Consider the following 27,448-nt stretch of genomic DNA (forward strand, 5'->3'; position numbering starts at 1 on the left):
ATAATGATCCATTGGCAAATGATGGGGAATTGGAGCATAATGAAGAGTGTCATGGAGCACCCTTTGCAAGCCGGATGATTGGGTGCATGTGATGGATGATTTGTATCTTCTATTTGATGGAGAAAATACTTTACATTGCAAGGGATAGAAGAAAGGAAAGGCAAAGGAAGCCCTTCTAAAATCCTCTTTGGTAATGGCCCAGATCGTCATAAATGTGCAAGGTTTACAAGTTTTGACGAGTTCTACATGGAAATTTTTATGAAAATTGTATCTACGCCCTTTACATGGAAAGGTCAACCTCTACAGTCTGTGAGGTACTTCAAAGAAATGCGTAGTTATAGTAAATTAAAAAAACACACAAGAATGTTCCCACACATCAAAATCGAACTTTGTGACTTTCCTGTAACAAGGGAAATAATTCGAAGACACTCTTGTTTCAGGATTGTCCCAAACGACCATCTTAATGTTGCCACATGTATTAAAGTAGGAAATTTAGAGATATGGTATTTTAGAGAAATTATATGATGAAGGGCCGTGTAAACACGTACCCATCATCTTATCCTTGATATTTGATCCAACAACAGCTCACTTTTTGAGGTGCTGCTGTTGGATCAAATATCAACCCGGGACTAGTCCTACTGCCGAAGGGAGTGGGGACATCCTACGTCATCAATATATATATATATATATATATATATATATATATATATATATATATATATCAACCCAGGTGGTACTTATGACGTACCACCTTTACGTGTTTACAAGGCCTTTCGTCATATAATTTCTCTTGTATTTTATACCACAAATGTCACTATTGTCGTGAAAGAATGGTTATTAAAGCATTATTACACAGCTTAATATGGAGGAGTATTGGGGATTTCCTTTAAACTGCCTTATATTCAAAGTGTTCTCTAAGGTCCAGTTAATTTTGGACTTTGAGAATTGATTTTGAGTCCAAAATGATTATTGGACTCAGAATTGCTTTTAATTTGAGTCTAATAATCAGTTTTGTACGCAAAATAGAATATGCAGAAGATTATGAGAATTGAGAAGTGTCTGTTTTTTTTTGCTCATTACTCTGCATTTTGAAAGTAATGTCTTTCGGTGGTTGAGTGGAGTCCCCTCCAACCCCAAGTTCAAACTAAAAAGGGAATTGAATAATTGGAAATCATTGCCCTTTTTCTTGGTTTTAAATTGTGAAAAAAGAAGAGATAAACTACATGCATTAACGCTGAAAATAGATTTTAATAATAAGGCTGAGAATAGATTTTAATAATCACATTAATTCCCGGCCTTGACTAAAACAACCCGACCTCAATGAGTGGGCCCAGAGTGAATTTGTTAGGGAGTTTTTTAGATCAGAGGCTTAGGATCATCCATATGGAGATGATCCTGTTCTCCAACAAATGAACGGTTTGGATCATCCTATAAAGGGGGGCCCACCGTCCTTTAAAAAAAAACTACAAGACTTCAACGACACTCGCCCTATAAAATCTAGTCTGTTTCAATGTTTGTGAGGGTAATTTCGTCTTTCGGCACATCCTATCCACGCGAGATTTTATCCTATTAAATTGGGGCCCACATGATTTATAGCGAGTCACGGAATAAGTAGCCGTTACACTTGCACAGCTGCTGACTTGGCATCCGAATTAGAATAAGAATATCTTTGGGTGTTCAAATAAATCGACCGTTACATTCCCCTCGTCCCTTAAACTCCTTTTTCTTCTCACCTGTTCCATATCTCACTTGTTTTTCTCTGTTGTATCGAGTATCTTTTGGGTCGAAAGATCAACGACCATGGCCACTGGCTTCTCATTTTCAGAGGAAGAGATGGTGATTGAAGAAACCCTAGGATACCCTAGGGTCTACCCAAAGCTATGCAGAAAACCACACCTCCACAACCCTTACAATCAGGGTCCTCCTTTCACTTTTTTTCCTTACATCTTGCACCCTCAAGAAGTAAGATTATGTCATTCTTTCTCCTCCTTTTCTGGGTATCTTTTTTTCTTATTTTTTCATTCAATTTCTACCAAAAAAAGTGGCAGCTATCAGATGTTTCTGAATTCTGATCATGGGTTGTCTTGATATTTATGTTTTGAAATTGAATTGCTGACACTATCTCTCCCATTGATCTTCTCTCTTTATGTTTGTTTTCATTCTATTCACTGAATTAGAAGTGTAATTGGATGAATTTCGTTACCTGGATTCTTGCATTATGGGTGATTTTATTTCATAATCTCTTAATTATGAATGTTACTCATCTTTTTGTTTTCATAAGATCATCAGCAAGATAATCTAGAATTTTCATATTGTTTGATTTTTTGTTAGTGAATTTCTTAGTCAATCTTTCCCCTTTATTATTTTCTTTCTTTTCCATTTTTCCTCTCTTGCTTGTTTTTGTTCCAAGAAAATTACACTATACCCGAATCAGATGATTTTGTTTTTGAATTTCTAAGATTATCTGAGGGAAGAATGGTAGTTTAAACTACAGAGATCTAAATCAGCTGTTTCTAGTCATGGCATTTCTTGGCATTTGATTTCTGTAATTAAACTGTACCCTCCTTTCTGTTTCCCTTTTTGTTTCATTTTCTGTAATAAGTTTCTTGATTGTGAGTTTCTTGGTAAATCTTTAAGACCAGTCCCTTCTGCAACAACATTTCTGTTCTTTCCTTTCACTTCTGCTATAGAAATAGGTGGTTAAGGAAATTTAAGATGTTATTAATCATATTTATGGTAATAAGTTTCTTGATTGTGAGTTTCTTGGTAAATCTTTAAGACCAGTCCCTTCTGCAACAACATTTCTGTTCTTTCCTTTCACTTCTGCTATAGAAATAGGTGGTTAAGGAAATTTAAGATGTTATTAATCACAGTTTTTCTCTCAACATCTATGTTCCTTGTCATGAGTTTATTTATCTTATGTATATGAATATTTTGTTTGCAGGATTTCAGAGCAAGTGACTTCGACCGGCTGTTCCCCGTCATTGATCCTGACAGAAAACCTTCTGCCAACCCGAGGAATTACACCAATCTTTTATGGAAGCAGCTCAACCATCTAGGGTGAGTACTTGAATATGGATCTTGAGGTAAAAGGAATACTGAGATAAAATTTTATGTGCTTCTGATTTTCTTTGGAATTTTCAGGAATGCTGGCTTTGATCCCGCAAAGTTTCGAGTAGATATGTATGGAAACGTTCTTTACATTCACGGAGATTCCGGATCACCCCTTGCTTGGGAGATTGATCACTGGTTTCCTTGTTCAAGTAATAATTTGCATGGAAATGTCTCCCCTTAAATCTTTCTTTACTGGTTGGCTTTTCTATTTTTCCTTAAATTAATCATTTGGGGTCTATATTTGTGATTTTAGGAGGAGGAGGAACTGTTCCTAGCAATCTGAGGCTATTACAATGGCAAGTATGTAAAAAGAAGCAGAATAAACTGGAATTTCTTGTTCCTTGGTGGGATCTGCAATTGGGTATCTCTGTAAATCAGTTCCTTTCTATATTTGCTTCCACAAATTTGGATTTCAGGTAGGTTTTTATGATATCTGATCATTTATTTTGGCCTTAAAAAAAATCCAGAGGCAAAACCCCATGACTTGGATTTTGGATTTTGGAATTTTTACAGGAAAAGAGCTTTTTCATTGTTGTTCTTGGATGGTGAAAATGAAGAATTGAACCATTCACAAGTGGTAGAGTCTCATGCATTTCCACAGCATTTCATTGAGACAGAAAGTAAAATAGGCCTTGCTCCAGCTGCCATTGTTTTCTCACGCAGAGATGTGGATCCGTCTGCCCTGAAGTCCTTCGATCTCAATAGACCCCCTAGGCCAAACTCCCCTGCAACTGGTTAGTGCACGGCTGAAAAATTCTTACATTCCTGTTTTCCAAATTTTCAATTTAGCCTTTATATAAAAATTGATTTGTGATCTTCTTATGGTCTCTATCAGTTGCAAGGAAATTCTCAGTTGAAGATGATGAGACTCTCTCCAAGACAATTCAGAGATTCCGACCAAGTTTCTCGAAAGAAAATGATAATTATGACATGGGTAATAACCAATATTTGGCCATAGCCATGGCTAGGAATTCGTTGAAGCAGAAAGAAGAGACAGAGAAAAAACAGGCAGAGATACAGAAATTGGATGATGAATTGATGGAACTGAAACAGAAAAACGAAACGGAAAGGTTAGCTCTTCAAGACTTAGAATCGGTGCTGATAAAACGAAGGAGAAGAGTCGAGAAATGCAGGCGTTTGGCAGAAGCACAGTCTTCCTACAGGGCTTTAATAGAGAAGATGATCAGGGATGCGATGCACCAGTAAGATTGAATAAACCCCAAGATCTGACATCCATCACACCATTTGGTAAATATTCGATATATTTTCGATTATGAAAAGTGGTTCTTAATTTTTTATGTCTTCTCTTGCAGGAGTGTTGTTTATAAGGAGCAGATTAGATTGAACCAAGCGGCAAGCAGTGCTCTAATGGCACGATTAGAAGCACAAAAAGCAATTTGTGATTCCTCTGAGAAAGAACTCCACAGGAGATTCAAACAAAGAGACGAGATGGAGACTCAAATCAGGCCATACTGGGAACAAGCAAGGAAAAGGTCACGAATGGACGATACTTTCCTTGAAGAAAGATACAATAAAACCATTCAGTTATTACCAGGGATCAAAAGCATGAATCCTTTACAGAAGGAATTGAGGTTGTTTTTAGAGGAAGAGCAGAAGGCATCAGAAGCTGGGATATCGCTTGGTCAAGAGAGAGAAAGGGAGCAGGAAGAAGAGGGAGAGAAGGAAGCAATAATAAGTGCTACAGACACGAAAAGTCACATTCAGGACGATAGGTCTTTGATTGCTGTGGAGGAAGAAATACCACTCAATGATAAACTCCAGAAATTAACAATCAAAGATGGTAATTGTAGAAAGACCAATGAACAAAAGAACAAGAAAAAGAGCAACTCACTTCCTCCAAGCCCACAAAAAGAGGAAGATGAAGAAGACAGAAAGAAGGTTGGCAAGGTGAATGTGGACAAATGGCTTCAGATGCTATTGGAGAACACGCATGAAAGCTCACTATTAGACTCATCCCCTCCGCACAAAGCCGATGAACGTGAGAAGAACAAGACTGAAGAAATAGTCCAGAAGCTGAATCAGAAAAATCCCCAGAAGCAGGTTAAAATGCTAAGACTTCAAGCGTCAGAAGAAATATCTGGTACTAATCAGAGTGATAGCCGAGCTGGTTCAATGTCAGTTTGTGAGGATACTATTCGTTCTGATTTGAAGTGTTCCAAACATCAACTTGAACAGATAAAAGAACAGCTTGTTGGGATGGAAGAAGGTAGTGAGGCAGGCATTGCTTACAAAGGTGTAGGAAGTAGCAAGAGTTTTGAAGGGAAGGAGAGAGGAGAGAAAAATGGCAAGGAGACAAGGCTTGCAAGGTGTGAGAGTGCTAGAGCCTTCAAGCCAATTCCATCATCTCCCTCAGTGAAAGCCTTTAGACCATCATCTCCCTCAGTGCGAGCCTTTAGGCCGAACCCATCATCTCCCTCAGTGATCTTGGGAATGAGAAGAGGAGTAGATTGCATGGGAAAGAAGCCTTTGGTAATTGGTGATGATGAAGATGAGGATTGTGATGAGAACCATGTGACGACGAACAAGTTCATCAAGACATCAATCAAAAACTACGCCCAAGCAATCAAGAAAGCAGTTACGAAATGAAGAAGTTTTTTAGTGTGTTTCCGTTGTGTTGTGCACTATTCAATTCTTAATGGCTGTGTGCCTAGAGGGCTATATTAGCTGAATAAGTACGGTGATTCTTTATCCAGCCATCATCTACTATTGTGTATATAAGATTGCTTTTGTGTGACATGTATAATGATATAAGATTGTTCAAATCTCGTGTCTCTTAATAATATTTGGTTGCTTGTAATTTCTATTTATTGGTATTCTTGTCTCTGTTTTTTTCTTCTTCTCTTCTTTCTTATATTAATAGTTTTGTATGAAATGTATGATGATACATAGGGGACTGGCGTCCGCACAACACGGTGTTTTGATAGGGACAAACTCACCTTGTTTTACATTTTTTAACCAGCTGTCAATGGCTATTGCTATTCCCAAATAGCTCTCAGCAGCCTTCTTTATTTTTTGGTAGGTAGGCTGACCTGCGACCTCAAGGTTGAGATACAAAGCCTCCACCATTGAGCTACCAGCCCACAATCACTCTCAGCAGCCTTCTTCTTAACATTTAGATGTCATCTTTTTAAGGTTTGATCTTCTCCGGGCTGCTTCTTTCTTCTCACCATTCATTGAAACAAGTTTTCCTCTTTTCATTCTATTAAAAAGAAGGGAAAAGAAATGCATTTCTCATTCAAACTTTTTCCTTCTCTCCTTAGAAATGCCCATTCCTTTCTGTAAGCCCAAGGTTTCAACCCTTGGCACTTCGATCTTGTTTTGATGATTCCAAAACATAAGTGAACTTTTGGTACTAATGATGTTTGTTAATTATTAAGTTGTAGATTTATTTTGAACCAAAGTCAAGTGAAGCTGGGAACAAGGCTTAGAACCATCTTGAAGAATCAAGATGGAGCCAAAAAGTTCAAGTGATGGAGTTGATCTAAGAAGAGATGAAGAGGCTTAAAGATAGATTGTAAAGAAAAAGACCCAAAGTCAAGCCTTACACAAATTAGAATGTAAAATCCAATCCATCTTGAAGAATCAAGATGGATTGGATTTGTTCAAGTGATGGAGTTGATCTAAGAAGAGATGAAGAGGCTTAAAGATAGATTGTAAAGAAAAAGACCCAAAGTCAAGCCTTACACAAATTAGAATGTAAAATCCAATCCCTTCTTCAAAACCCATTAATCAAAGTTTATATATTAAGGGTTCAAATATCTTAAATCGACTCCCTATGTGTCTTTCTCTCTCCTCAGGGTTAGAGATAGAAAGAGGAGAGAGATAGACACATGGAGGGTCGATTTATCACTCCCCTAAGGGTTTTAAGAGGATCAAGTCCCATTAGCCAAAAAAGAAGCTTTAATTGAGGAATGGAAGTTGAAGAGGTTCGGCCTGCCGAAGCCTACCAAAGCTTACCAACGATTTTCACGAGCAAAACAGTAACATTTCTTCGGCCTGCCGAAGCCTGCCTAACCACGTATTGCGCTATGTTTCAAATGAGTCAATGGCAAGTGGTTCGGCAGCCCGAATACTAGGGTTGCAACTTGGGCCGGGTTTTACTCGACCCACATCAACCCGACTCGAAAATAACATTGGTCGGGTTTAGAAATCATGGGTCTTGGGTAGGGCCAGGTTTTAAATTGGAAAACCCGACTCAAACTTGAGTAGGGTCGGATTTAAAGCAAAAGGAAACCCAATCCAAGTCATATGGGTGTACTGGTACTTTCTCAAATATCTCTTGAATAACATAGCAAATCATTTTCCAATATATTGATATAATTTTTTTCATTGAGGTGATCATGTCTTTATGTGAAATTTTATGTGAAAACATAGTGTCCCTAAATTTATACACTTGAGGACATAAATTTAGAGATTGTTGGTATGAAGATTTTTTTTTCCCACAATCTTTAAAATTGGTCCTACGCTGGAAAATGAAAACCCGACTCACCCGACCCAACCCGAGAAACTATCTTGGGTAAGGTCTGGTTTACAAATCTCTAGTTTCCCTGTAACAAATTAGACCCGACCCGACCCGAGATAATTCTCGGGTAGGGTAGGGTTTTGGAAAGCCTGACCCGAGTTGCACCCCTACCGAATACCTACCAATATAGCCATTAGACATTCAAACGCTAGTTTGTCTATTTTTGGACACTCTAACGGCTAGTTTTGACTCCAATCTTTTATAAAATGGGCATTTCACCCCTTAAACATTTAAGACACTAATTAATCTCATTGTTGAACATCTTTAGAGTGAAAACACACCTCTTGTGCCTCCCTTGGTCATTTTTGTGAGGGATTGGATCTAGGGCCAAATCTTGTATACATCTTCTTGGTGTAGCCTTTCAAAGGCATTTTCATTCTTTCTTTGCTCAATCAATCATTGTATTTTGGCAAGTGCTAGGAGACGAGTAGCCATCTCCAAAGGCTAGTGTTGGGAGACGCATAGCCTTCTCCAACGGCAAGTGGTGAGGTGCGAAGCCATCCTCGATTGTAATAGGGTTTAATTTTCACCATAAGAAGATTGGATTCCATGAAGCCATCAAGGGGACAACCTTGGTGGAGTGGAGTACGTCTGGGTTTGGACTGAACCAAGATAAATCTCTCTCTCTCTCTCTCTCTCTCTCTCTCTCTCTCTCTCTATATATATATATATATATATATATATATATATATATATGAGGAAAGTGAAGCTACACCGCCAGTGTAGCTAACTTAGCTACACCGCCAGCTTAAAATACAATGGGCCCACATTGTTTTGGTGATCCAAACCATTCATTTGATTGGCCCTCACATAGATAGGGTGTCCACCAAAAATCAGCTCCATAGGATCATCCCAACCCTACAATTTGTGGAGGCAAAAATGAACGTGTAAAGACCTTCACAAATTTGTCCATTTTTGCCTCCACAGTTTGAAGGGTTGGGATGATCCTATGGAGCTGATTTTTTACAGACACCCTATCTATGTGAGGGCCAATCAAATGATTGGTTTGGATCACCAAAACAATGTGGGCCCATTGTATTTTAAGCCGGCGGTATAGCTAAGTTAGCTACACCGGCGGTGTAGCTTCACTTTCCTCTATATATATATATATATATATATATATATGAGGAAAATGATTGTGAGCTTGAAGCTCATATAGCTTATATGAGCTTGAGGGCCCAAACACATGGGTCCCACATTTTTTGTGGTGATCCAAACCATTCATTTGCAAGGCCCCATCATAGATAGGGTGTGTACCAAAAGTCAACTCCATTGGATCATCCTAACCCCTTGAAAAGCGGAGGGCAAAAATGGGCAGATTTGTGGCAAACGGTGTCTGTCCATTTTGCCATCCACTTTTGGATGGGTTAGGATGATCCAATGGAGCTAATTTTTTGTACACACCCTATCTATGTAAGGGCCTGTCAAATGAATGCTTTGGATCATCATAACAATGTGGGTCCACATGTATTTGGCCCTCAAGCTCATATAAGCTATATGAGCTTCAAGCTCACAATCATTTTCCTCTATATATATATATATATATATATGAGTTAAGTGAAGCTACACTGACGACTTAAAATATAGTGGGCCCACATTGTTTGAGTGATCCAAACCATTCATTTGATAGGACCTCACATTGATAGGGTGTGCCCAAAAAATCAGCTCCATCGGATGATCGCAACCCTTCAAACTGTGGAGGCAAAAATGGACAGATTTGTGAAGGCTTTTACACGTCCAATTTTGCCTCCACAAAACGTAGGGTTGCGATGATCCTATGGAGCTGATTTTTTGGGCACACCCTATCTATGTGAGGGCCCATCAAATGAATGGTTTGCATCACCCAAACAATGTGGGGCCCACTGTATTTTAAGCCGTTGGTGTAGCTAAGTTAGCTACACGTATGTGTAGTTACACTTTTCTCATATGTATATATATATATATATATATATATATATATATATATAGAGAGAGAGAGAGAGAGAGAGAGAGAGAAAAGTGTAGCTACACATACGTGTAGCTAACTTAGCTACACCGACGGCTTAAAATACAGTGGGCCCCACATTGTTTGGGTGATGCAAACCATTCATTTGATGGGCCCTCACATAGATAGGGTGTGCCCAAAAAATCAGCTCCATAGGATCATCCCAACCCTACGATTTGTGGAGGCAAAATTGGACGTGTAAAAACCTTCACAAATCTATCAATTTTTGCCTTCACAGTTTGAAGGGTTGGGATGATCCTATGGAGCTGATTTTTTGGGCACACCCTATCAATGTGAGGGCCTATCAAATGAATGGTTTGGATCACCCAAATAATGTGGGCCCACTGTATTTTAGTCGTCGGTGTAGCTAAGTTAGCTACACGTATGTGTAGCTTCACTTAACTCATATTATATATATATATATATAGGAAAGTGAAGCTACATCGCCGGCTTAAAATACAATGGGCCCACATTGTTTTGGTGATCCAAAGAATTCATTTGATTGGCCCTCACATAGATAGGGTGTCCACCAAAAATCAGCTCCATAGGATCATCCCAACCCTGTATTTTAAGCCGGCGGTGTAGCTTCACTTTCCTCATATATATATATATATATATATATGAGGGCAGTGTTCCTGCGCAGCTGCTCAGTTAGCTTAACTGAGCAGCTGCCCCAAAAACTCATGTGGCCACATTTTGGGTGGGATCCAAAGCATTCATTTGATGGGCCCTTTCATGGGTAGGGTGTCCACCAAAAATCAGCTCCATTGGATCACCCTAGGGTGTCCATTTGTGGGGCAAAAAATGGACAGATTTGTGGAGAAACAGTATCTGTCCATTTTTGGCCCCACAAATGGACACCCATTGGTGATCCAATGGAGCTGATTTTTGGTACACACCCAATCCATGGAAGGGCCCATCAAATGAATGCTTTGAATCACCCAAAAAATATGGGGCCACATGAGTTTTTTGGGGCAGCTGCTCAGTTAAGCTAACTGAGCAGCTGCGCAGGAACACTTTGCTCTATATATATATATATATATATATATATATATATAGAGAGAGAGAGAGAGAAAAGTGTTCCTGCGCAGCTGTTAAAATAGCTTATCTGAGCAGCTGCTTCAAAAACTCATGTGGCCCACATTTTTGGGGTGATCCAAACCAATCAATTGAAAGGCCCTTCCATGGATAGGGTGTGTACCAAATATTAGCCTTATAGGATCATCTTAACCCAATCAAAGGTGGAGGGGAAAATGGACAGACACTGTTTCTGACCATTTTTTCCCTCCACAAATGGCAGGGTTAGGATGATCCTAAAGGGCTCATTTTTTGCACACACCCTATCCATGGAAGGGCTATCCGAATGAATGCGTTGGATCACCCAAAAATGTGGGGCCACATGAGTTTTTGAAGCAGCTGCTCAGATAAGCTATTTGAGCAGCTATATATATATATATATATATATATATATATATATATATATATATATATAAGTAAAGGGTTTCTGCGCTCGAGATCAGATAAGCTTATCTGCGCGGAAGTGCAAAAACAAGGGTCAGCCCACATTGTTGGGGAGATCCAAAGCATTCATTTGGAAGGCCCTTTCATGGATAGTGTGTCCACCAAAAATCAGATCCATTCGATCATCTTAAGGTGTCCATTTGTGGGTGAAAAATGGGTAGATTAGTGGACAAACAATATCTGTCCATTTTCACCCCTACAAACAGACACCTTATGATGATCCAATGAAGCTGATTTTTGGTACACACCCCATCCATGATGGGGCCTTTCAAACGAATGGTTAGGATCACCCAAACAATGTGGCCCCACCCTTGTTTCTAGCACATTCTATATATATATATATATATATATATATATATATATATATATATATATATATATATATATATATATAGAGAGAGAGAGAGAGAGAGAGAGAGCATAGAGTTGCTGCGCTCGAGCGCAACTAAGCTTAGCTGCGCTCGAGCACAGAAACAGGGTGGGGCCACATTTTTTGTGGGATCCAAAGCATTCATTTGATGGGCCCTTTCATGGGTAGGGTGTCCACCAAAAATCAGCTCCATTGGATCACCTTAGGGTTTCCATTTGTGGGGCAAAAAATGGAGAGATTTGTGGACAAACAATATCTGTCCATTTTTTGCCCCACAAATGGACACCCATTGGTGATCAAATAGACCTGATTTTTGGTAGCCCCCCCCCCCATCTATGATGGGGCCTTTCAAATGAATGGTTAGGATCACCCCCCAATGGCCCCACCCCTTGTTTATGTGCTCGAACGCAGCTAAGCCTAGCTGCGCTCGAGCGCATTAACCCTTTTCTCATATATATATATATATATATATATATATATATATATATATATATATATATATAGAGAGAGAGAGAGAGAGAGGAAAGTGTCTCTAGTCTCTCCCCTAGATAAGCTTATCTACTCCTCCCTTTAAAAAAACACAGTGGGCCCACGCTGTTTGGATGATCTAAAGCATTCATTTGATAGTTCCTAACATAGATAGGGTGTGCCCAAAAAATCAGCACCAAAGGGTCATCCTAGAACTTCATTTTGTTGGGCACACCGTGTCCAAAATGGACGCATATAAACGTGGACGTTTATATGTGTCCATTCTGGGTACCACAAGGCACCACAAAACGAAGTTCTAGGATGACCCTTTGGTGCTGATTTTTTGGACACACCCTATCTATGTTAGGACCTATCAAAAGAATGCTTTGGATCATCCAAACAGCGTGGGCCCACTGTGTTTTTTTAAAGGGAGGAGTAGATAAGCTTATCTAGGGGAGAGACTAGAGACACTTTCCTCATATATATATATATATATATATATATATATATATATATATATATATATATAGAGGAAACTGTTGGTGAGCTTAAGCTCACCAAACTTATGGTGAGCTAGCTTGCCCAATCACATGGGTCCCACATTTTGGGGAGTGATCCAAACCATTCATTTGCAAGGCCTTATCATAGATAGGGGGTGTACCAAAAATCAGCTCCATAGGATCATCCTAACCCCTCCATTTGTGGAGGACAAAATGGGGTAAATTTGTGTCTGTCCATTTTTGTCCTCCACAAATGGAGGGGTTAGGATGATCCTATGGAGCTGATTTTTGGTACATCCCCCATCTATGTAAGGGACTTTCAAATGAATGCTTTGGATCATCTTAACAAAGTGGGCCCCCATGTGATTGGGCAAGCTAGCTCACCATAAGTTTGGTGAGCTTAAGCTCACCAACAGTTTCCTCATATATATATATATATATATATATATGTATATACATATATATATATATATGTATATACATATATATATGTATATATGTATATACATATATATATATATATATCTTCTCTAGTCCGCCGACCCAAAACACAGTGGGTCCACAATGTTTGGATGATCCAAAGCATTCATTTGATAGGCCCTGACATAGATAGGGTGTGCCCAAAAAATCAGTTCCATAGGATCATCTTAACCCTTCGATTTGTGGAGCTAAAAATTAGACAAATTAGTGAAGTTTTATACCCATCCATTTTAACCTCCACAAATCGTAGGGTTGGAATGATCCTATGGAGCTGATTTTTTGGCCACACCCTATCCATGTCAGGGCCTATTAAATGAATGCTTCGGATCACACAAAAATTGTGGGCCCGCACTGATTTTTTGGTTGACGGACTAGAAAACTTTTCTAGTCGGCCGACTAGAAACATATATCTGTGTGTGTGTATGAGAGAGAGAGAGAGAGAGAGAGAGAGAGAGAGAGAGAGAGAGAGCAATGATAGATACAAGGGAGCCCTTGCATAAAGAGGCCTAAAAGGGCTCTTCATTGGATCCATATCATTTTCAGTTACATTTTAAAATGGGTTGAAAATTTAAAATCGGTTACATTTGATGACGTGGATCCAATCAATAGCCCTTTTTGGCTCTTTATGCAAGGGCTGCCTTGTATCTATCATTCCTTGTGTGTGTGTGTGTGTGTCTATATATATATATATATATATATATATATATATATATATATATATATATATATATATATATATATATATATATATAGAGAGAGAGAGAGAGAGAGAGAGAACGGTTTCTACGTGTAGATAAGTTATCTACACACTAGTTTAAAATATTGTGGAGGGCATATTGTTTGGGTGATCCAAACCATTCATTTGATTGGCCCTCGCATCCAAAAATTATATATATATGAGAAAAGCGTTCCTACGCTGCAGCGCATGGAGCTTAACTGCGCTTAAGTTGTTTATAAAGCCTCCCATTGGTTCCTTCTTGTGGACCCGCTATACGTTTCAAAGGGGGACCCGCTATACGAACCAATGGGAGGCTTTATAAACAACTAAAGCGCAGTTAAGCGCTCCTGCGCTGCAGTGTATGAACGCTTCTCTCTCTCTCTCTCTCCATATATATATATATCAATTCGTTTTTAATGATTGATATATCTCTATATATATCAATTCGTTTTTAAAACCCTTTCTCTGTGCTGATGATTGATATATCTCCTTTGGTCTGTTTTGTTTTTTTTTATTATTATTGTTGATTAGTTTTTTTTTGTGAATTGAGGTTTTAAATTTTGTTGTTTCAGAAACAGATCAAGGGAAAGCAGAAAGATAAGCAGAGAGTGAAATTACTCATAACAAAAAATCCTTGCTTATGTAGTTTATAATTCAAGTAATTCCTACCTCTTTCTCTCTTCTTTTATTTTAAGGTTTTTACTTTATGTTTGTATGATTTTGTTTCTTTTTTTTCCCAATTGAATTGGAAGCTGTTATCTCCTCTTTTCGTGGAAGAAATAGTGTTTCTAGCGAGAAATATTTTTCAAATCAGAGCTTCTCGAGTTCCCTTTGCCATCACAACACAATATCTTTTTTAAAAATAAAATAAAATTGTGTATCTTATATATAAGAACCCCCTATTTTGTAGCCTTTAAAAATGTTTTATTTTAAATGTTTTGATTGATGATTTGCATCAGGAATTCCTTCGAATCCATAAATATTGTGTTTCTATCTTTGTTGCGGGTCATCACTTCCTTGCAAATATGCGAAGTGAATTTCTGATTAATGTCTGATATTTCTTTTATGTTTCTTTTTTCTTTTTTTTCATAACTGTTTGTGCTTTATGATGTTCTTATTTTGCTTCATTCTCTCTAAAGTAAGTGTTTTATTTCTGATTTTGTTTTGGAATCCTGATCTGTTTGGCGAGATTTTATGAATTCCTTTGTTTTTGCGATGAATTTTTTTTATGTATTTCAAATATTAGTATTTCAATTATTCATTATTTTTGGTTAAAGATATGTGTCCTTGCTTCTTTGGATGGATTTCTTATGGCCACTTCTGTTGAAATTTTTTCTATATCTTTTATTCTTTCTTTTCTTTTCTTTTTAAAAAAAAGAAGTTATAAAGCTTTCTTTTTTTGTGCCGCCCCACGCACGGGTCTGCGACTAGTAATTAAAGAAAATCCAATACTATAGGAGTTAATGAGCTCAAGCAGCCCGACATTACTGAATTCTCACTTTTTATGTTGTTTGCAAGTTGTGATACTCAATTTTTATGGATAAGCATTCTACACAGTTGGTCACATTGTCAATTGTTTAACTTCGAAAGTTCTCAACCATTCCTCTACTCTTTTGGTTGTTAATGCTCTGCTCATATTGGCTGCAAATTTTTCCTAAACTATATGGTATATATACCGTGAGATATATCTGTTCTCATAAAGGTTATTGTTGTTACAATCCTAGTGGTTTGTAGTCTCATTTTGTATCATGAAATCTTTGGTAAGTGTTAGGTCTAAAATTGGTAACAGGTTATGGTAGGGCCGGAAAGGCTGATCTGGGCCTGAAGGACTGATCTGGACCTGAAGGGCTGATCTGGACCTGAAGGGCTGATCTGTGCCTGAAGGGCTGATCTGGACCTGAAGGGCTGATCTGGACCTGAAGGACTGATCTGGGCCTGAAGGACTCATCTGGGCCTGAAGGACTCATCTGGACCTGAAGGACTCATCTGGGCCTGAAGGACTCATCTGGACCTGAAGGACTCATCTGGACCTGAAGGACTCATCTGGGCCTGAAGGACTCATCTGGACCTGAAGGGCTCATCTGGACCTGAAGGGCTCATCTGGACCTGAAGGGCTGATCTGGACCTGAAGGGCTGATCTGTGCCTGAAGGACTCATCTGGACCTGAAGGACTCATCTGGACCTGAAGGGCTCATCTGGACCTGAAGGGCTCATCTGGACCTGAAGGACTCATCTGGGCCTGAAGGACTCATCTGGGCCTGAAGGACTCATCTGGACCTGAAGGACTCATCTGGACCTGAAGGACTCATCTGGGCCTGAAGGACTCATCTGGACCTGAAGGACTCATCTGGACCTGAAGGGCTCATCTGGACCTGAAGGGCTGATCTGTGCCTGAAGGGCTGATCTAGACCTGAAGGACTCATCTGGACCTGAAGGACTCATCTGGGCCTGAAGGACTCATCTGGACCTGAAGGACTCATCTGGACCTGAAGGGCTCATCTGGACCTGAAGGGCTGATCTGGACCTGAAGGACTCATCTGGGCCTGAAGGACTCATCTGGACCTGAAGGACTCATCTGGACCTGAAGGGCTCATCTGGACCTGAAGGGCTGATCTGTGCCTGAAGGGCTGATCTAGACCTGAAGGACTCATCTGGACCTGAAGGACTCATCTGGACCTGAAGGACTCATCTGGACCTGAAGGACTCATCTGGGCCTGAAGGACTCATCTGGACCTGAAGGGCTGATCTGTGCCTGAAGGGCTGATCTAGACCTGAAGGACTCATCTGGACCTGAAGGACTCATCTGGGCCTGAAGGACTCATCTGGACCTGAAGGACTCATCTGGACCTGAAGGGCCCATCTGGACCTGAAGGGCTCATCTGGACCTGAAGGACTCATCTGGGCCTGAAGGACTCATCTGGGCCTGAAGGACTCATCTGGGCCTGAAGGACTCATCTGGACCTGAAGGACTCATCTGGACCTGAAGGGCTCATCTGGACCTGAAGGGCTGATCTGTGCCTGAAGGGCTGATCTAGACCTGAAGGACTCATCTGGACCTGAAGGACTCATCTGGGCCTGAAGGACTCATCTGGACCTGAAGGACTTATCTGGACCTGAAGGGCTGATGGAGTCCTGCGCTGTTAGGGCCTGACAAGAAGACAAAAGGTCAGAAGACCAGCCCGGAGTGGTGCTCCGGACGGGCGCTTCGACACTCAAGTCAGTATGAGCAGGAGTGCAGAGCAATTCCGAACTGAGGAGCTTAGGGTCTTGGATCAGATTTTAGATCCCACACCTTAGCACAAGTGAAGGCTATTTATAGTGATTCTGAGCCACCTGTCCAGGACAGGTGGTAACACCTGACTGGACCAGGTTTCATGCCTAGTAAGGGCAGGTGGAAGTCCCTGATTGGTCCAGGCAGCATACCTAGCAGGGGACAGGTGTGGGCTTTGCAGTGGTCCCTGTGAGGGCCACGTGTCAACAGCCGATTGGTTGCATATTTTGGACCCCATCAGTTGCCCCCTGGTTCTTCGAGCCATGAGAGTGGCTGGGAGAAGCAAAGAGAGGGTTAAAAACAGCATCTGGCCGGCCTTAAGGCCTCTGGGCAGCTCAGGCCGGCCTCAGACTGGGCCTGAAGAAACCGCGGCCGGACCGGGGCCTCTGGGCGCCCTGGTCTGGCCTTGAAGTTTGGCCTGAAGGAGCACGGCCGGATAGGAGCCTCTGAGTTATCCAGTACGGCCAAATTTTGGAACAAAAGTCTGGCCGGCCAAGCCCTTCTGGGCGGCCTGAAAGGGCAGAAATTGCGCTGGAGGTCTGTCCGTCTAAGCCTTCTGGGCGGCTCGGCCGGGCAGAATTTACACTGGAGGTCTGTCCGTCGAAGCCTTCTGGGCGGCTCGGCGGTCAGAATCTGCACTGGAGGTCTGTCCGTCGAAGCCTTCTGGTCGGCTCGGTCGGGCAGAATCTGCACTGGAGATCTGTCCGTCGAAGCCTTCTGGGCGGCTCGGCCGGGCAGAATCTGCACTGGAGGTCTGTCCGTCGAAGCCTTCTGGGCGGCTCGGCCGGGCAGAATCTGCACTGGAGGTCTGTCCGTCGAAGCCTTCTGGGCGGCTCGGCCGGGCAGAATCTGCACTGGAGGTCTGTCCGTCGAAGCCTTCTGGGCGGCTCGGCCGGTCAGAATCTGCACTGGAGGTCTGTCCGTCGAAGCCTTCTGGTCGGCTCGGTCGGGCAGAATCTGCACTGGAGATCTGTCCGTCGAAGCCTTCTGGGCGGCTCGGCCGGGCAGAATCTGCACTGGAGGTCTGTCCGTCGAAGCCTTCTGGGCGGCTCGGCCGGGCAGAATCTGCACTGGAGGTCTGTCCGTCGAAGCCTTCTGGGCGGCTCGGCCGGGCAGAATCTGCACTGGAGGTCTGTCCGTCGAAGCCTTCTGGTCGGCTCGGCCGGGCAGAATTTTGTCTACTTCAGCGAACGCGTCATATCCTGTCCGGCTAAGCCTTCTGGGCGGACAGCCGGACAGGTCTTTTGTCTTCTAGCGAATGCGCCATATCCTGTCCGGATAGCCGGACAGGTCTTTTGTCTTTTAGCGCTTTTGTCGTCTAGCGAATGCGCCATATCCTGTCCGGACAGCCGGACAGGTCTTTTGTCTTCTTCAGATGACCAGATTTTCTGGTCGGCCTGAGGGCCTCATTTTCTGGTCGGCCCGAGCCCTTCTGGGCGGCTCGGCCGGGCAGACTTTTGGCGTCTTCTTCAGATGAGCAGATTTTCTGGTCGGCCTGAGGGCCTCATTTTCTGGTCGGCCCGAGCCCTTCTGGGCGGCTCGGCCGGGCAGGTCTTTTGTCTTCTTCAGCGAACGCGTCATATCCTGTCCGGCCCGAGCCCTTCTGGGCGGCTCGGCCGGGCAGACTTTTGTCTTCTTCAGATGACCAGATTTTCTGGTCGGCCTGAGGGCCTCATTTTCTGGTCGGCCCGAGCCCTTCTGGGCGGCTCGGCCGGGCAGAATTTTGGCGTCTTCTTCAGATGACCAGATTTTCTGGTCGGCCTGAGGGCCTCATTTTCTGGTCGGCCCGAGCCCTTCTGGGCGGCTCGGCCGGGCAGAATTTTGTCTTCTTCAGCGAACGCGTCATATCCTGTCCGGCTAAACCTTCTGGGCGGCTCGGCCGGGCAGACTTTTGTCTTCTTCAGATGACCAGATTTTCTGGTCGGCCTGAGGGCCTCATTTTCTGGTCGGCCCGAGCCCTTCTGGGCGGCTCGGCCGGGCAGAATTTTGGCGACTTCTTCAGATGACCAGATTTTCTGGTCGGCCTGAGGGCCTCATTTTCTGGTCGGCCCAAGCCCTTCTGGGCGGCTCGGCCGGGCAGAATTCTGTCTTCTTCAGATGACCAGATTTTCTGGTCGGCCTGAGGGCCTCATTTTCTGGTCGGCCCGAGCCCTTCTGGGCGGCTCGGCCGGGCAGGTCTTTTGTCTTCTTCAGCGAACGCGTCATATCCTGTCCGGCCCGAGCCCTTCTGGGCGGCTCGGCCGGGCAGACTTTTGTCTTCTTCAGATGACCAGATTTTCTGGTCGGCCTGAGGGCCTCATTTTCTGGTCGGCCCGAGCCCTTCTGGGCGGCTCGGCCGGGCAGAATTTTGGCGTCTTCTTCAGATGACCAGATTTTCTGGTCGGCCTGAGGGCCTCATTTTCTGGTCGGCCCGAGCCCTTCTGGGCGGCTCGGCCGGGCAGAATTTTGTCTTCTTCAGCGAACGCGTCATATCCTGTCCGGCTAAACCTTCTGGGCGGCTCGGCCGGGCAGACTTTTGTCTTCTTCAGATGACCAGATTTTCTGGTCGGCCTGAGGGCCTCATTTTCTAGTCGGCCCGAGCCCTTCTGGGCGGCTCGGCCGGGCAGAATTTTGGCGACTTCTTCAGATGACCAGATTTTCTGGTCGGCCTGAGGGCCTCATTTTCTGGTCGGCCCGAGCCCTTCTGGGCGGCTCGGCCGCGCAGAATTCTGTCTTCTTCAGCGAACGCGTCATATCCTGTCCGGCTAAACCTTCTGGGCGGCTCGGCCGGGCAGACTTTTGTCTTCTTCAGATGACCATATTTTCTGGTCGGCCTGAGGGCCTCATTTTCTGGTCGGCCCGAGCCCTTCTGGGCGGCTCGGCCGGGCAGAATTTTGGCGTCTTCTTCAGATGACCAGATTTTCTGGTCGGCCTGAGGGCCTCATTTTCTGGTCGGCCCGAGCCCTTCTGGGCGGCTCGGCCGGGCAGAATTTTGGCGTCTTCTTCAGCGAACGCGTCATATCCTGACCGGCCCGAGCCCTTCTGAGCGGCTCGGCCGGGCAGACTTTTGTCTTCTTCAGATGACCAGATTTTCTGGTCGGCCTGAGGGCCTCATTTTCTGGTCGGCCCGAGCCCTTCTGGGCGGCTCGGCCGGGCAGAATTTTGGCGTCTTCTTCAGATGACCAGATTTTCTGGTCGGCCTGAGGGCCTCATTTTCTGGTCGGCCCGAGCCCTTCTGGGCGGCTCAGCCGGGCAGAATTTTGTCTTCTTCAGATGACCAGATTTTCTGGTCGGCCTGAGGGCCTCATTTTCTGGTCGGCCCGAGCCCTTCTGGGCGGCTCGGCCGGGCAGAATTTTGGCGTCTTCTTCAGATGACCAGATTTTCTGGTCGGCCTGAGGGCCTCATTTTCTGGTCGGCCCGAGCCCTTCTGGGCGGCTCGGCCGGGCAGAATTTTGGCGTCTTCAGCGAACGCGTCATATCCTGTCCGGCTAAGCCTTCTGGGCGGCTCGGCCGGGCAGGTCTTTTGTCTTCTAGCGAATGCGCCATATCCTGTCCAGACAGCCGGACAGGTCTTTTGTCTTTTAGCGCTTTTGTCGTCTAGCGAATGCGCCATATCCTGTCCGGACAGCCGGACAGGTCTTTTGTCTTCTAGCGCTTGCGCCATATCCAGTCCGGACAGCCGGACAGGTCTTTTGTCTTCTTCAGATGACCAGATTTTCTGGTCGGCCTGAGGTGATCTCCACTGCTGGCGTCCTCGGCTGGAACTGATCTCCAAGCCACCAGGATGAGCCGGAGTGGGCACTGCTGGCGTCCTTGGCTGGAACTGATCTCCGAGCCACTAGGATGAGCCGGAGTGGGCCACACTACTGGCGTCCTCGACTGGAACTGATCTCCAAGCCACTAGGATGAGCCGGAGTGGGCCACACTACTGGCGTCCTCGACTGGAACTGATATTCACTGCTGGCGTCCTCGGCTGGAACTGATCTCCAAGCCACTAGGATGAGCCGGAGTGGGCACTGCTGGCGTCCTTGGCTGGAACTGATCTCCGAGCCACTAGGATGAGCCGGAGTGGGCCACACTACTGGCGTCCTCGACTGGAACTGATCTCCAAGCCACTAGGATGAGCTGGAGTGCACCACCGCTGAGTCTGCGCTTCAAACAGGTTCTACGGAGTGAACCTCTGCAGCGCTGCTGAGGTCTAAGTCTGCAAGCACTGCAAACACTTAGACTCAGGATGCACATGCTTGTCCCGGAGGCTGTTGTCTCGTCTTGTGAAATGACGAGTCTGATTCCGGTATGGGGGCGTGTGTTCTCGGCGCCAATCCGTCCTACCATTTTTGTCTGAGTGAGATTTCGAACAGCTTTTTGTTGCGGGGTCCCACGGATGGCGCCAAATCTGTTAGGTCTAAAATTGGTAACAGGTTATGGTAGGGCCGGAAAGGCTGATCTGGGCCTGAAGGACTGATCTGGACCTGAAGGGCTGATCTGGACCTGAAGGGCTGATCTGTGCCTGAAGGGCTGATCTGTGCCTGAAGGGCTGATCTGGACCTGAAGGGCTGATCTGGACCTGAAGGACTGATCTGGGCCTGAAGGACTCATCTGGACCTGAAGGACTCATCTGGGCCTGAAGGACTCATCTGGACCTGAAGGACTCATCTGGACCTGAAGGACTCATCTGGACCTGAAGGACTCATCTGGGCCTGAAGGGCTCATCTGGACCCTCATCTGGACCTGAAGGGCTCATCTGGACCTGAAGGGCTGATCTGTGCCTGAAGGGCTGATCTGTGCCTGAAGGACTGATCTGGACCTGAAGGCCTGATCTGGACCTGAAGGGCTCATCTGGACCTGAAGGACTCATCTGGACCTGAAGGACTCATCTGGGCCTGAAGGACTCATCTGGACCTGAAGGGCTCATCTGGACCTGAAGGGCTCATCTGGACCTGAAGGGCTGATCTGTGCCTGAAGGGCTGATCTGGACCTGAAGGACTCATCTGGACCTGAAGGACTCATCTGGGCCTGAAGGACTCATCTGGACCTGAAGGACTCATCTGGACCTGAAGGGCTCATCTGGACCTGAAGGGCTGATCTGGACCTGAAGGACTCATCTGGGCCTGAAGGACTCATCTGGACCTGAAGGACTCATCTGGACCTGAAGGACTCATCTGGACCTGAAGGGCTGATCTGGACCTGAAGGGCTGATCTGTGCCTGAAGGGCTGATCTAGACCTGAAGGACTCATCTGGACCTGAAGGACTCATCTGGACCTGAAGGACTCATCTGGACCTGAAGGACTCATCTGGGCCTGAAGGGCTGATCTGTGCCTGAAGGGCTGATCTGGACCTGAAGGACTCATCTGGACCTGAAGGACTCATCTGGGCCTGAAGGACTCATCTGGACCTGAAGGGCCCATCTGGACCTGAAGGGCCCATCTGGACCTGAAGGGCCCATCTGGACCTGAAGGGCCCATCTGGACCTGAAGGGCCCATCTGGACCTGAAGGGCCCATCTGGGCCTGAAGGACTCATCTGGGCCTGAAGGACTCATCTGGGCCTGAAGGACTCATCTGGACCTGAAGGGCTCATCTGGACCTGAAGGGCTGATCTGTGCTTGAAGGGCTGATCTAGACCTGAAGGACTCATCTGGACCTGAAGGACTCATCTGGACCTGAAGGACTCATCTGGACCTGAAGGGCTGATGGAGTCCTGCGCTGTTAGGGCCTGACAAGAAGACAAAAGGTCAGAAGACCAGCCCGGAGTGGTGCTCCGGACGGGCGCTTCGACACTCAAGTCAGTATGAGCAGGAGTGCAGAGCAATTCCGAACTGAGGAGCTTAGGGTCTTGGATCAGATTTTAGATCCCTCACCTTAGCACAAGTGAAGGCTATTTATAGTGATTCTGAGCCACCTGTCCAGGACAGGTGGTAACACCTGACTGGACCAGGTTTCATGCCTAGTAAGGGCAGGTGGAAGTCCCTGATTGGTCCAGGCAGCATACCTAGCAGGGGACAGGTGTGGGCTTTGCAGTGGTCCCTGTGAGGGCCACGTGTCAACAGCCGATTGGTTGCATATTTTGGACCCCATCAGTAAGCAATGCCTTTTGCTCCACGCATTGTGGTGAATGACCCTCAAGAGGTGCCTTGTACGTATCATACTGTAGAAAATGCCTCATACCTCATGTCCAAAACTTACAACATCCCTGCAAATATTATTCTGTTGAAGAACTGTTAAAGCTGTTAGAAAATCATTTTAGGGGCATTGTGAATTGACTTTCATGTACAAATATCAGTGTATTATTCTTATATGATGTTAATGATGTAATTGAGTTTAGACTCCTCCGAGTATCTCTCAATCTCTTCTCTCTAACCTTCTTCATGTTATTTCAATCATTAAACATTTGTTTCAATGGCCAATTCATGACAGCCACTGCAGTAGGGCATAACTCTGTGCCTTCATAATGAAAGCTTTGGCACTGTCCCCAGTTGTAAATTCATACCGGATTCCATTCACGTCTATTGAACTCCGGCCAACTTCCTTCAAGGTCTTCTCACTATAATTCATCTTACCCCTTGAAATTTAAGCAGCTTTTGTTCTTCAACCTTGAGGTTCGAGGTTCAATCCCAGCTTACCTACTAAAAAAAGGTTTGGGAATTTAGAGACATTGGTATGGAAATTTTCTATTTGTTGGTCACTTATCCAATTTGTCATGCATTTAATTTCTTACCCAAGAAATTTAGAGGTGGCCTCATTGTCTACACTCCACCGGGTCTGAGCTCCATTGCAGTGTAATCAGCCATTCAACATAGGTGAATAGCTGAGATTTAACGAGAAAAGCAGCTAGTTTTTGTGAACTTTCTTTGGTTATCTTATAAGAAGGAAAACACCAATTGTAGGTCAAAACACTAGAGAGGGATATAAGATCTCTGAAACCCAGGTGTGCCTATGAGGATGGAAAGATCCCTCGGGGAAGAACTCGTAGTCCACGTTGCGCTCACGTGGAGGACCGAGATTGTCCATGTTGCTTCCACCTCTTGGGGGAGGGGATGGGATTGGATTGTTGGGGTTCAATGCAAAAGCAAAGATCCCACATCGGAAAAGTAAGGAGATGTGGATGGGCTTATAAGGACTTGGGCACCCTCCCCTTAACAGCTAGGTCCCGGGTCCCAACAGTTCTCCAAGTAGGGGCATGATGGCACCCATTATAGAAGAAAAATGGTGAAGTTATTAGGGAGGAAGAAAAGTTCTCTCTCTTGGTTGCCAAACATGGCCAAATAGATGTATAAGATTAATGCAAGAAGGCTGCTAGCAAAACAGTATTTCATTTGGAAAATAAAGATGGAACCCAATGTTTGTGACACATGCGCACGGAGATAGGAAGTAAGCTGAAATCCCCAACAAATGCACAAAAAAAAAAAAAAAACAACTGTGGAAATGACCAAGTCGTTGGTTAATTCCACTTTGGTCTTTATTTTCCAAAGGAAATCCCGTTTTTGTTAATTCCATCGTAGTCTTCCAAAACTAAATCCCAATGACAGCACCAGATCTTGTATCCCATAATAGATTAGGGTAAAGCTTCTTTCGGTTGTAGTTCTAATCCTTGTTTAATATACTAATAGGGGTCACGCCAAACCCCAGCTTACCAAAAAAAAATGAAAAGAAATCCTGTTTTAGAGGAGAAATCCCGATTTTTAGAAGTGTTTTCATTCAAAAAAGAAATCCTTCTTTAGTGTAAATGACTTTTCATTCAAATACTCTAGGTCACATTTGGATCACATGAAAATAGAAAAGATAAGCTTCCACCAACTCATGTCAAACTACCCAATAAAAACCAATCCTTCAAACAACAATCTAACAATCCATAATAACTCGGACGGCATCATCTCTAACTACTCCCTACCAAAGTTTTTAATTTCGGTTTCAGGGGTAATTTCAGTCCTCACCCAAACTGAAAATTTAGCCGAAATCCTGAAATTCAGTATCGAAATATCATTTACGTGGGCCTAGACTGAAATTTTGAAAAGGAATAAAAAATTAGGGAAATGTTATCAGCACTACTGTAGGGCACTCCTCACTTTATTCAAAGTAAGGTATGGCCCGCACCATAGGATGATCCAAACCGTCCATTAGATGAACCACAGCCTAAATAGGTTGTGTCCAAAAAAATATTTCCATAGGTTGATCCTAACCCTCTGATCTGAATGTGAGAGGGTTGACCCTAACCCTCTATAGATCGAAAGGTTAGGATCAACCTATGAAAATGATTTTTGGGGCACAACCTATTTAATGTGGCCCATCTATTAGACGGTTTGGATCATCCTATGGTGCGGGCCATACCTTACTTTGAGGAATGCCCTCGTCAAAATACATTAGTGCTAATAACATTTCCCAAAAATTAACGTTTACTAATCACAAATAAAAAATTTCGGCTCTCCTCTGCCCAAATACCAAACCTAAACCCTGACCTGACAACGTTTACTAATCACACTTGCGCCACGTGTAATGGGGGCCACAGAAATATTTTTCCGGAGAGCATGACTGGCATTGTGTGAAATAATATTTCATACTTTCTACTTAATCTTTTCCACAAGTGGTGGTCCCCACCACGAAAGTACGCCTCCACCAGTTCCCACCAAGAATCAAAAGTTGGTAGATTTCACCAACCCAAAACCAGAAAAGAGTTGGTAAAAACCGCTCTCTTCTCCCTAAAACCACTCTTCTCTCCCTAAAACCACCTCCCTCCAACCTTTAAATACAACACACCCTCAATCTGATTTCAACACCCCAACACCATCCTGTCCCCATGTCGTCAGAATCGCCGAATTTCTGGGGCGACACGCCGGAGGAAGAGTACTACGCCTCCCAAGGCGTCAAAAACTCAAAATCCTATTTTGACACCCCAAACGGCAAGATCTTCACGCAAGAATTCCTACCGTTGGATCTTCCCATCAAAGCCACCGTCTTCATGACCCACGGCTACGGCTCTGACACCGGCTGGCTCTTCCAAAAAATCGCCATCTCATTTGCCCGTTGGGGCTACGCAATCTACACCGCAGATCTCTTAGGCCATGGCCGATCCGACGGTCTACGTTGCTACCTAGGCGACATGGAAAAAGTGTCCGCCACGTCACTCTCTTTCTGCCTTAACGTTCGTAACCGCCCTAACTACCGCCATCTCCCAGCTTTCCTCTTTGGGGAGTCCATGGGTGGGGCCGCCACCATGCTCATGTACTTTCAATCTGAGCCAGAGACGTGGACGGGCCTGATCTTCTCTGCCCCGCTATTCGTTATGCCTGACAACATGAAGCCCTCAAAGATCCATTTATTTGCGTACGGTCTCCTGTTCGGGATGGCTGACACGTGGGCCTCGATGCCTGATAATAAGATGGTGGGGAAAGCGATTAAAGATCCCGAGAAGTTGAAGATTATCGCGGGAAATCCGAGGCGATATATTGGGAAGCCGAGGGTGGGGACCATGAGGGAGCTAGCAAGGGTGTGTGAGTATATACAGGCGAATTTTGGGAGGGTAACGGCGCCGTTTCTAACGGTGCACGGGACGGCTGACGGCGTTACGTCGCCGTTATCTTCGACGATGTTGTATGAGAAGGCGGGGAGTGAAGATAAGACGGTGAAGATTTATGAAGGGATGTATCATTCGTTGATTCAAGGGGAGCCGGAGGAGAATAGTGAAAGGGTTTTGTCGGATATGAGGGAGTGGATTGATGAGAGGGTTGAGAGGTATAAATCTTGACGGCGGTGGGGTTGTGGGTCAGATTCCGGTGAGTTTTTGGGTTGGTGGGATTGGATATGGTTTTGGTGGAAAACAACTAGATTGAGAAAATGGCAATGTTTATAATAATAATAATAATAATAATAATAATAATTTTAATTTGGTATTGAATTATTGATGGTGATTAACCATTTGTTGATTATTCTTTATAGGGGAGTGGTTGAACAATTCTCATCTCATGTGCTTTTTGGCTTTTGCGGAGTGAGATTATTAAATTTGACTTGATTATTGTATTTGATATTATTTGGAACTAAGATGGAGTGAGATTATTAAATTTGACTTGATTATTGTATTTGATATTATTTGGAACTAAGATTTAAGGATACATAAATCTTAATGACGTGGAACCAATCAAGGGCCCTTCTCCGGCTCTTTATGGTGTAACTGAATTTACTTTTTCAACTGATTTTAAACGGTTACACTCAATGACGTGGAACAAATCAAGGGCCCTTTTTTAGCTCTTTATGCAAGAGCTCCCCTGCATCTATCGTTCCTCTAATTAATGAGAAAAGTTTCATTATTAAAAGATAAAAGAATAATTTAGTAGAGTACAAATTAAAGAGAAGAGTGTCATTATTAAAAGAGGTATTCTAAACTCACAAGCACCCTTGTAGAAAAAGGCTGAAAGGGTGCCACTACGTGGCTGCATTTATGATGCCCAAAGTCAAAGAGTATTAAATGTAGCCACGTTCAGCCAATGAGGGCGCCCTTTCAACACT

The 27,448-nt window shown here is 44.1% G+C and overlaps 2 protein-coding genes across 2 annotated transcripts; both read left to right on the forward strand.

The window, feature by feature from the left end:
- Positions 1-1,674: 1,674 nt before the first annotated feature.
- LOC143845577 (trichohyalin) lies at positions 1,675-5,938 on the forward strand. The gene is made up of 7 exons (XM_077353955.1): positions 1,675-1,962; positions 2,945-3,060; positions 3,145-3,263; positions 3,368-3,530; positions 3,628-3,848; positions 3,950-4,316; positions 4,428-5,938. The coding sequence occupies exons 1-7, from the start codon at positions 1,801-1,803 to the stop codon at positions 5,719-5,721; spliced, it is 2,442 nt and encodes an 813-aa protein (XP_077210070.1). The 5' UTR covers positions 1,675-1,800; the 3' UTR covers positions 5,722-5,938.
- A 19,721-nt stretch (positions 5,939-25,659) lies between these two features.
- Positions 25,660-27,080, forward strand: LYSOPL2 (lysophospholipase 2). Its single transcript, XM_077355182.1, has one exon. The coding sequence runs from the start codon at positions 25,743-25,745 to the stop codon at positions 26,688-26,690; it is 948 nt and encodes a 315-aa protein (XP_077211297.1). The 5' UTR covers positions 25,660-25,742; the 3' UTR covers positions 26,691-27,080.
- Positions 27,081-27,448: the final 368 nt, after the last annotated feature.

The sequence above is a fragment of the Tasmannia lanceolata genome, unplaced genomic scaffold, assembly GCF_043159265.1.
Source record: "Tasmannia lanceolata isolate RefF3 unplaced genomic scaffold, GAP_Taslan_0.1 ptg000015l, whole genome shotgun sequence".
In the NCBI taxonomy this organism is placed as follows: Eukaryota; Viridiplantae; Streptophyta; class Magnoliopsida; order Canellales; family Winteraceae; genus Tasmannia; species Tasmannia lanceolata.